Raw genomic sequence first — 11,750 nt, forward strand, 5'->3', positions numbered from 1 at the left:
CTTACCTACGACCCAATGATCATGTGGAGGGTCCAAATTATTTAATCCCATTCCCAAACCAATTAGGATTCATTGGAAGCTTCTATAAGTTTCTAAAAGATCTTAATTATCCTTTTTGAAAAGATAAGATTAAATAGTTTGAAATTGAATAAAACTCCTTTTTTTGAAAGAAGTTCGAATATAGACAGATATTATTTTTGTGCATCATTTTTTTATCCAAATTTTTTATGGTTTGATAGCCCTTGAAATTATCTTTCCAATGATATATTATAATATCAATTTCGAGCTATAACGGAAAATATATGAATTAAATAAAAAAGTCTATCCAAAACTGACACCGTCTCACTATTTCGGCCATATCTTTTAATTCTACAAAATATTTTAATCTGATTCCAATTGGGTTAGAAATTACACTTCAAGATCTTTCCAACGATATCTTATTTATCTTATTCCGATTTCTGGATCAAAAGATATGATAAAAAAAAAACCGCAAAAACTGCTGTCTATTGCAAGAGTTTTAATCCGATTCGAACTCGATCTTTTCTTGATTCTTAGACCCTCTTTTTTCCCTATAAATAGAGGTCATATCACCCCTTTTTCAATCATCAACAAGCTTGATCATCAAATCCTTCTCTCTTTTTCTCTTTACACCAAAAATCATTTTCTTCTCTCTCTCCCATATTCTAAGCCTTAAACCTATATTCCTAATTACATCATTCTTTCCCTAAACTTTCCAAAGAGTCTATCGTTAACCCGAGGTTCCGTCCTTAAACCAAGGCGTGAAAGGTACAAATAACTGAGGGTTTGGACCAAATCAACTCTACTTTTTAATTTAATTTCCATTTACTTTAGATTTTTATTGAAGTTACTAACAGTGTATTCATGATGTAGCAATTTAAAGGAACGCGCGGAATGTGAGTATTTAAATAATTTAATTACTCTTATTTTATTTTAATATTGCTAGTATCATGATTAGGTCATTTTATATTTTATTTGACTAACAATTTATTTTTGAATTGCTTCCAATATTAATGTTTATTCTATTATTTTTATGATCATCATATTGCATGTTTATAGGGAATACGTAATTGAAAATCACGCCTAATAAGATAATTTGGAAAACCGGTTTAGGTTCCTTTTTAATCTTGTTGTTTAATCAAGTGATCACAATATTTTAGAATTATGTGTTGCATTAATATTCAACCAATTTAGCTTAATAATAGTTTAGAGCAAATTGAATTTTGTTTGTATGCCTTTGAGATCGCAGGAAACATTTTTCACTATAAGAATCGAGTAGAGGCCAATACGGGCGAATGTGACTCCATGACTCACTTCGAACCATCATCCCCGATCCTCCTTTCGTGGTTCCGAACCATATGGAGTTAGTAATCTCATGGATTATGAATGGGGTGTAACCTTCACGGGTCAATCGTTGTTGCCTTCGTTGTCCCTTTATCGTGGTTGCCTTCGTTGTCCCTTTATCGTGGTTGCCTTTTATGATCCGTGAACGGTTTACAAGTTCCTTAAAAACTTGTTGGCGGCTCCCTACTTTCGTTGTCCCTAATCTTATAATGTCAATTCCCACTTCCTATGATTGCCAAGCATATTCACACATGCTTTAACGTAGGCGCACTTCGAGCGGCCGCCTACAATTTGGCGACTCCACTGGGGAGGATTCTTGGTTATTTATCGATTTGAGTGATCGGTATTTAATTGAGATGAGTGGATGAGACTTGAAAGATTCTTGAGGAATATTCCTGTGATTTAATTGGCATTGTCACATATGCATATGCATTTTAGCTTACCCATTTTGCCACAATAGTACGTGTTCTACGTATGTGGCTAGCCCGGGGAATTTATGCTCTATCAACTCGAAAACGCTCAAGGCAATAAGGGTTCATCCGAGTTTTTAAATCCACCCAAACCATGGAGTCGAGTTCGATTTCATCACAAACTTGCGGAGCCGCCCGTTGGCATACACCCTCAAGGGAGGCTTCCTTGCTAACGCGTCCAAACTCTTAACCATGGTACCCTTTGACACCCAAAAGCTTGACCATAGTCGAACATAGAACTTGACTTTAGGTTGCGAACTTCATTGCATCATGCGTGGCATATGCTTATATGTGCATTTTTTTATTGAATTTTTTTGATTATTTTTTTTCTCTTATCAAACCCTTTTTTTTTATTATTAGAGTCGAGCCATAGATTTTTTTTTTATTTTTTATTTTTGAGTCACCCGGATTTTTATTCCCGTATACTGCACAAGAGTCAACTTTCTTTGGTCATAGCCGGAGTTCTAGAACTAGTTACGTGTCGTGCCACCTATGGATCTGTAGCCCTGAGTTTTATCTTTGATTTAGAGTTGGTTTCGTACAAATCATAGTCACAGATAAAAAGTTATAACTGATTTACTACAGCCTGTCCAGTTTAGGTGTCTTTTTAGCTTCAATTTTCTTATTTTTTTTAATTTTTTAATTTTTTTTTATAACTTTTCGTGTCAAGCTAGTTTAGCCAAGTCCTTTAATCCGTGTCAACTCATATAACATAGGATTATAGATTTTAATATTTTTTTTTTATATATACCCATGAGTCATAACTCTTCTAGAATTCTATTCCTCTTCCTAATTTCTTGTGATCGATTTTTGTGCTAACCTTAACATATGTTCTTCGTCTTTGATTGTGGTTGATCTTATTTATGACTAACGATTTCCAATGAAGCGTTTTCACCTAGTAAATAGCATAAACATTAAAATTGGACAAAATTAATCAAGTTAGTTTGTCTTTTAGTCTTCCGTGCTATTTGGTCATTGAGTCTTTTGTTTTTCACAACGTCCTCATGTCTAGCCATGTGATCATACCACGAGTCTTAATAAACTCACCTAATCACACATGTTGAGTCATTGCACATACTTTGTCTTCGAGTAATGCACTATATTGTTTATGACCGTATACTAGGACCATGCATGCGTCGTTTTCCGTCGTAATATAAATGAGTGGAGTATTTCCCATCAGTTTTTAAATTTTTTTCATACACTCTTCCTTTTCAATCTGAGTATTGAGTCAAATCATTAAGTGAGCTCATTTTGTTCCATAATACTCGAGTTCAAGAATCACTAGTTAAGAGTTGGAAGAATAAGGGGAACGTCATTCCTTCCTTCTTTTCTTCCAATCAAAGCATTAGCAATAACAAAATTCTTTTTCCTCTTGGCGGTATCAAATAATTCATAAGCAACCATGAAGGCGAAGCACAAGACAAGTCTCTATACAAGATTTCATTTTTTTTTCTTCTTTCGTTTCATCCCTTTTCCCCTAATAAGTCTAGCATAGGTTCTCCTTATCCTTATGTCTATATGCCATGTTCCATCGATGAGTATTTCTTTCCTTTACATTCGATCATGTCATGCGCAAAAAAAAAACAAAAAAAAAATCAATTACCGAACTAAACACAAGGTACACCAATGACTTGAGGCACCTCTGCAACCCTGTCATTCCCTGTTAACCGATCAATCACTTTCCATTTCTTCATCAACCACTTTGAGCCTCGTCTAACGTTTGGCCTTCATTTCTTCAGCCCACATTTACTTAACCCTGGGATTGGAAGATGTGTAATTGTATAACATTCAAAAAGCAAGTAAAAAAAAAAACCTTGAAAAGCAACAATAAAACAAGGTCTAAGGGCAAGTGTTCCAATGTCTTTGATATGAACACGTCTCAAATTGCGTCTCTCATCGAGTGCTTGGTACCGTGCCTGAGAAACATGAATGCTAAGTGAGTGATGGACTGCATGATCTGAGATTGCCCACATTGATTCAAAAGAATGAGGAAAAAAAAAAGCAAAAAAAAAAAAAAAAAAAAAAAAAAAAAAAGAAGAAGAAAAAATGAAAATAAACTTGCAAAATTCAAAACAAAAATATATGAAAAATAAAACATGCAAAGTCAAATACACAATATCATATCTTGGGGGGCTTCTCTCGGGTCTTGACCCTTTTACCCCTTTCTTCCTTAAACCTTCAGCTTAACCACCTTACAACCCTTGAAAGACCTCTTTGAGGTGTGCACACACTTGTGCAAAGTTCGGTTAGAGCTACGTTCGGCCTGATTCCTAATGGATACGTAGGCAACCTCACATCGAGGTGCGGCCACATTCATATTCATATCCATGCATGATCGAGTCAAAGAATATCCAATGCTTACCCCAACCCATTTAGAGCTAGACTTTGGGGCTTGAACCCACATCATTTAGTCTACCCAGCCTAAAGATTCATCATCTTTGACTCTTCTCACATCTCTTTCCATCACCATAACCCTTGCAGCCAGCCTTAGTATCACATTCACACACTTCACTCACACATCCATATCCATATCAATCATCCTTCCCTTTAAGAGCCCTTATCATGAAATCTTGTTTCAACACTGTGCATGTTTCATCATATTTAAAGACAACATTCATTAGAAGAAACATTGTATACTTGCTTAGCTTCCTGACCTGAGCAATATTCATTGTTTCATGCATCGCATAATATGCTGAGAAACATTTATATATCAATGATTTTTAATCATACAAAGCATATCGTGCTTAGCTTCTTGACCTAAGCAACATTCATTATGTAATACTCAATAATCACTTCATCTAAATACGTGCTTAGCTTCCAGACCTAAGTGACGTTCAAGATCGTTTCTTTACACCATATATGATGCTTAGCTCCATGACCTAAGTTAATTCATCTATCGTGTCACATGATGTAATTGTCCTTAGCCTCCTAAGAACATTCATCATGCATACATTATTTTCAAGACATGCAATTCAATCCATACGATTCATTTCGTCTTTCTTAAGGAGGAAGTTCAAAACTTCTTCCCTTTTTCATTATTTTCTTTTGGGGAAGTTCAAAAACTTTTTCAAAATTTTTATTGAGGGAATTTCGAAAACAAAACTTCATTTTTCACGTCTTTCTTTTTCGGGAGAAAGTCGGTACCCTCCACTCATGACAAAAATTGACGGAAAATTTTTGCTTTTGCATCTTCGTTTGCTTGTGTCTGCATTCACACATACACACACACACACTCACAAGTCATACACATGTCATGTCACATCAAGTCAAACTTGGTCAAGTCTATGGTCAAGTCAATCACAATTTATACGAGTCCATTGGCAAATTTATTTTTGCAGGTCTCATCTACAGCCCACGTTCGGGGACAAGCGAACCAACTACAACCCACGTCTGGGGACAAACGGACCATTTACAGCCCTCGTTCGGGGACAAGCGGACCATCTACAGCCCACGTCCGGGGACAGCGGACCATCTACAGCCCACGTTCGGGGACAAGCGGACCATCTACAGCCCACGTTCGGGGACAAGCGAACCATTTACAGCCCACGTTTGAGGACAAGCGAACCATTTACAGCCCACGTTCGGGAACAAGCAGACCATCTGTAGCCCACGTTCGGGGACAAGCGAACCATCTACAGCCCATGTTCGGGGACAATCGAACCACCATCATTTCATTACGCAAGGTTCTCGATACACAGAGACTTGCAATCTCATCATCTGTCGACTTTCCTCAAGCATGGAAAGTATTATCCGGTGGATTTCTTCAAGCATAGAAAATCGCCAAATTCCTTTGTCGGCTTTCCTCAAGCATGGAAAGCATTATCGGTGGATTTCTTCAAGCATAGGAAAACGCCAAAATCATATGTCGACTTTCCCCAAGCATGGAAAGTGTCATCCGGTAGGTTTCTTCAGGCTTAGAAAGCTACCAAACTCATCTGTCGGCTTTCCTCAAGCATGGAAAGCATTTCAACAAACGTCATCTATCCGGTGGATTCCTTCAAGCATAGGAAGCTACCAAACTCATTTGTCACCGATACAGTGGTGTCAGATACGCATTCTATCCCTTTACTCTTTTATCTGTAGAACTAACATTTTTTTGCAGGTATCGGCGTATACAGAATGATTTAGGATCGCAGAACGTCTTAAATCATTCTCCATCCCTATCGACTACTTTGACTATCATTTTCAAACTGACGTTTCTACAAACTCTGTCAAAGTGGGGGCTTCTGTAGACACCTAAAAATGTCTCCCCAAAACCAAACCCGATGATGAACAACCTTTCACCGCTATTATTGGTCGGGTTGAGTATTTAATCTTGGAGTGTTTAAATCCATATTTCCAATTCATAAACCAACCCAACTTCTAGCCCATTTCCCCAAACCATAACTTATTTTCCTCTTTTCGTGCCTTTAAACCCAAAATAATTCATTTCGTGTCCTTTAAAATCATTCATTTCGTGTCCTTTTTATAAAACGTTTAATCCAGTTTATTTTGGTCCATTATCTGGGTCCAATGATTAAATAGTTGGATGGGTTTTGAAAATATCTTTCAAACGATATATTATAAGCCCAAATCCGAGTTAAAACGAATAAGTTATGGCCAAAATATTAAACCGAGCCCAAACCGAACCTAAGCCCACCTTACCTACGACCCAATGATCATGTGGAGGGTCCAAATTATTTAATCCCATTCCTAAACCAATTCGAATTCATTGGAAGCTTCTATAAGTTTCTAAAATATCTTAATTATCCTTTTTGAAAAGATAAGATTTAATAGTTTGAAATTGAATAAAACTCCTTTTTTTGAAAATCCTATTTATATCCGAATTGTGAAAATCCTATTTATATCCGAATTGAAAGACATTCAAAGATAGACAGATATTATTTTTGTGCATCATAGTTTTGATCCAACTTTTATATGGTTGGATAGCCCTTGAAATTATCTTTCCAATGATATATTATAATAACAATTTCGAGCTATAACGGAAAAGATATGAATTAAATAAAAAAACTCTATCCAAAACTGACACCGTCTCACTATTTCGGCCATATCTTTTACTTCTACAAAATATTTTAATCTAATTCCAATTGGGTTCAAAATTAGACTTCAAGAGCTTTCCAACGATATCTTATTTATCTTATTCCAATTTCTGGATCAAAAGATATGATAAAAACAAAAAACCGCAAAAACTGTTGTCTATCGCAAGAGTTTTAATCCGATTCGAACTCGATCTTTTCTTGATTCTTCGACCCTCTTTTTTCCCTGTAAATAGAGTTCATATCACCCCTTTTTCAATCATCAACAAGCTTGATCATCAAATCCTTCTCTATTTTTCTCTTTACACCAAAAATCATTTTCTTCTCTCTCTCCCATATTCTAAGTCTTATACCTATATTCCTAATTACATCATTCTTTCCCTAAGCTTTCCAAGGAGTCTATCCTTAACCCGAGGTTCCGTCCTTAAACCAAGGCGTGAAAGGTACAAATAACTGAGGGTTTGGACCAAATCAACTCTACTTTTTAATTTAATTTCCATTTACTTTATATTTGTATTGAAGTTACTAATAGTGTATTCATGATGTAGCAATTTAAAGGAACGCGCGGAATGTGAGTATTTAAATAATTTAATTACTCTTATATTATTTTAATATTTCTAGTATCATGATTAGGTCATTTTATATTTGATTTGACTAACAATTTATTTTTGAATTGCTTCCAATATTAATGTTTATTCTATTATTTTTATGATCACCATATTGCATGTTTAAAGGGAATACGTAATTGAAAATCACGCCTAATAAGATAATTTGGAAAACCGGTTTAGGTTCCTTTTTAATCTTGTTGTTTAATCAAGTGATCACAATATTTTAGAATTATGTGTTGCATTAATATTCAACCAATTTAGCTTAATAATAGTTTTGAGCAAATTGAATTTTGTTTGTATGCCTTTGAGATCGCAGGAATCATTTTTCACTATAAGAATCGAGTAAAGGCCAATACAGGCGAATGTGACTCCATGACTCACTTCGTACCATCATCCCCGATCCTCCTTTCGTGGTTCCGAACCATATGGAGTTAGTAATCTCATGGATTATGAATGGGGTGTAACCTTCACGGGTCAATCGTTGTTGCCTTCGTTGTCCCTTTATCGTGGTTTCCTTTTATGATCCGTGAACTGTTTACAAGTTCCTTAAACACTTGTTGGCGGCTCCCTACTTTCCTTGTCCCTAATCGTATAATGTCAATTCCCACTTCCTATGATTGTCAAAGCATATTCATACATGCTTTAACGTAGGCGCACTTTGAGCAACGCCTACAGCAGGGACCAAGTTGTTCAGGCACATGACATTGCTACTAGATGCAGAGTAGATTTAATTAGTTTTACTATTTGGTGCGTTTCTTTAGTTTGTGGTTGTCAAAAAAAATATACATATATATATATATATATATAATAGCCACAACATTGCTTCGAGGTGAAACAAAAAAGACACCCTGGTAGCAAAAAGTGTATAGTAGGGTCATATCATCCATTTAGGGAAATCTATATGATATTCGTGGCAGCATTGTAGGAGGAAGAACGAAAATTTTAGAACTTGGAGCCATGAATCTATTGTTGTGACCTAGTTTGGTAGAAGGAGGAAGAAGGTAAAAATCTGAGCATTACTATTTAACCCGCATCTTACGTCCTTACACACCGAAATACCCTTCATATCTATTGAGTAACATTAATTGTAACTCAAATGAGTAACTTGTATTTCCTTTATATTTTGTGATGAATTTACACTTACTACATTTTTTTGCCACTTTATGGTCTACCAACAAACAGAATTAACATGAATTTCCAATTCCAACATTTTTGTGTGTAAGGTGCAACCAAACCAATAACTATAGGCGCATAGTTCCTATTGATTTCCAAACATATAGGATGGCAAGGTTGTGAATAAGTGGAACTTTATCAAAGCTTGGTGGGTCCTTAAAGTGCCAAGTTGGATTAAAATGGAATGGAGCTGAGGAACAGATAACGGGGCATGAAATGTTAAGCGGGAAACCAAAAATTACCACTCCCCACAAAAGTAATTATTTGCATAAAGAATATTTTTAAAAAAAAAACATAAAAATTCTGAGTATGAAGAGGCTTCAATGGCGGAGACGGAAATTGAGCGTTTTGCGAGGACCTACAACTCACAATTCTTTGAGGTAGCTGAACTCGAAATCGCAGTCTGTTGGGGATTAACTACATTGTTACAATGCGAAATCGTGCAAATCGAATAGCTGATTTGTTGGGAGTTGACTTAGCAGAGGCATTGCGGGAAGAAGAAGGACATGGTTGCGCTAGGAGGGAGTTGCGGTTTTAAAGCGAGAATGAAAATGTAAGTGTTCGATACCCCTATGTAGATGAATCTAATTTGCATGTGGTATTTGTTATACTGAATTAGTCGAGTAAACACAATTTCATGAATTAGACGGAAAGTTAGGGTTTTTTTTTGTGTATTTCAATTATTGGGAATGACTGGTGTCGTTTGAAGTTATAATTGTTGTTGGTAGTGAATGTTAGAGTGGTAAAATTAGCTTGCATATTGTCTAAATGGTTCCCATTGTTGGAGGAATTGATGTTGGTATTTTTTTATTGATGATTGAAACCCGATTAATTGAGGTGGATGTTGTTAATTTCTGATGTGTATCTTGAATTTGGTGAGCAGATTAAAGTAAAATATGATGTCTGAGCTTGTCTTAAAAATTTTTAAACTAAAAAAATACTTGGTGAATGTTTGTTCTGTTATGAAGGTTTATTTAGGCATGAAATTGATGTGTAATATGGGTTTTGTTATTTATGTGTGTTATTAGTCGTGGTGGTGCTGTGTATATGATTGTTTTATGTGTGTCATTGTTATAGGGGGTGTTGGTGGTGGTGATGATACATCATATGGTAATGAGGAAGGATTTGAATGTGATGATGGGTATGGAGAAGGGGATGAGGAGGAAAAAGAACAGGGATCAGAAGATGATGGAGAGGAATGGGGGTCTGTTAGTGGTGAAGGAGAGGAATGTGGGTCAGATTCTGAGGAAGAGGAAGTAGAAGAGGTTGAAGGAGTTGAAGTTGGAGGTGTAAGGGCAGCAAGTTCTAGTTTCATAACGCCGAAGAAGAATACCGGACTAGTTAGCACTGTATTTGGTGTGGAAGAGGCAGTAGCAGCTCCGACTTTGGGTATGGTATTTGGTAGTTGGGATGAGGTTGATAGTTATTTTTGGAGGTATGCTAAGCAAAGGGGGTTTGGTATAGTGAGGGCAGCAGCTGGGTTTGGGAAGGTGAAGACTGATTTAGGGGATGGAAGGTATTGTAAGCAGAAAAGGAATGCTAAGTGGACTTGCGACTGCTATGGTAGACCCTTGAGGAAGCGTAAAGTGGATGTATTTAAGGAAGGGTTGTTGCAAGATGAAGAAACAGTTGTGAAAAGGAAGAGTAAAAAGTGCGGGTGTGAGGTCGAGTTGTATGCTAGTGTTGATGAGGATGGGAATTGGGTTGTTCGAAGGCTACACTTGGGGCACAAAGGTCACTAGTTACACCGGGAAAAGCAAAGGATGTAACAATGTTCAGGAAGCATGAGTTGGAGGCAAAGAATGGACACTTGGTGGAATGTGTGTGTAATGTAAAAAAGTCTAGGGTGAAGGTATCGCAGATGTATAGTTGTTTTGCACGAGAGAAGAATGGGGTGGATGAGATGTCATTTACGCAGAAAGACTTGGAGAATGCGGTGGCTGAGAAACAAAGACTAGAGCTAACTGAGGGTGATGCCAATGGAATGGTAGAGTACTTCAACAAAATGAGTGGAGACAATAAAAAAAATTTCCATCTTTGTAGGTCTGGGAAGGATGGTGCGTTACAAGATGTTGTTTGGGTAGATGCTAGGAGTAGAGGTGCGTATGAGGAGTTTGGAGATGTGGTCTGTTTTGACAGTACATACCTAACGAACAAATTTCACCTTCCCATTGCTGTGTTTGTAGGTGTGAATCACCACGGTCAGAGTATTCTATTTGGATGTGCATTGATCTCTCGGGAGACGGCTGAGACCTACGAGTGGGTGTTGAGGACATGGCTGCATTGTATAGGAGGCAAAGCTCCAATGTCGATCCTGACAGATCAAGATCCAGCTATTAGGAAAGCTGTGCATTTGACCATGAGTGAAACTTGTCATAGGTGGTGCATTTGGCACATCCTTCAGAAGTTTTGGAAGTATGTGGGTAAGCATGAGCACTATGATGCTGTGAAGGATGAGTTTGAGAATATCATTTATGGTAGTTTAGATGTTGAAGAATTTGTATGTCGTTGGACGGACGCAGTGGATTATTATAAACTAGAAGACAACACTTGGCTTGAAGGTAAGGGTAACGAGCCTTATTTTATTTGTTTGAATTAAATGCTTTTGTGGTAGATTCTTGGTTGTGATGATATCAATGAAGCACTAAATCAGGGATTGTGATTTAGTGTGTTTCATGGTTGAAGCAATTCTGGTGTAGCCTTGGTGTGTTGTTCACTGTCTTTGTATTATTATGTACCACTGTATGTATTAGCCGCAATTTTTTAGGTGTCAGGTGGAATTTCTAATGGCTACTGAATTTGTTGGTTGCAGAGGCTACTCCCAAATTATGTGTATTGTGTGTTAGAGGTACTGATTTCATGTTTGTATATGATACTTGCAGGTCTATTTAAGGAAAGGCGTATGTGGATCCCAGCCTATTTGAAAGAATTGTTCTGGGCTGGGATGAAAACAACACAACGTTCGGAAAGCTTCAATCATTTCTTCAAAGGTTATGTTGACAAGAACACACAACCCTGTCTGAGTTTGTGTTGCGCTACTATGATGCTATGACCATAAGGGCTGAGGCCGAAAGAGTTGCTGACTTGAATACTGATGTGGA

General features: G+C 36.9%; 1 protein-coding gene across 1 annotated transcript; it reads left to right on the forward strand.

The window, feature by feature from the left end:
• Positions 1 to 10,420: 10,420 nt before the first annotated feature.
• Positions 10,421 to 11,311, forward strand: LOC145627871 (protein FAR-RED IMPAIRED RESPONSE 1-like). Its single transcript, XM_081680215.1, has 2 exons — positions 10,421 to 11,149; positions 11,264 to 11,311. The coding sequence occupies exons 1-2, from the start codon at positions 10,421 to 10,423 to the stop codon at positions 11,309 to 11,311; spliced, it is 777 nt and encodes a 258-aa protein (XP_081536341.1).
• The last annotated feature ends 439 nt before the right edge of the window (positions 11,312 to 11,750 follow it).

The sequence above is a fragment of the Chenopodium album genome, chromosome 4 (assembly GCF_948465745.1).
Source record: "Chenopodium album chromosome 4, dcCheAlbu1.1, whole genome shotgun sequence".
Classification (NCBI taxonomy): domain Eukaryota; kingdom Viridiplantae; phylum Streptophyta; class Magnoliopsida; order Caryophyllales; family Amaranthaceae; genus Chenopodium; species Chenopodium album.

What these genes read in the sequence shown, in the direction of transcription:
- LOC145627871 (XM_081680215.1), top strand. Translation starts at nt 10,421, where the DNA reads ATGTTCAGGAAGCATGAGTTGGAGGCAAAGAATGGACACTTGGTGGAA. An exon ending in GTTTAGATGTTGAAGAATTT is followed by an intron (nt 11,150 to 11,263) that starts GTATGTCGTTGG and finishes CTTTTGTGGTAG; the next exon opens with ATTCTTGGTTGTGATGATAT.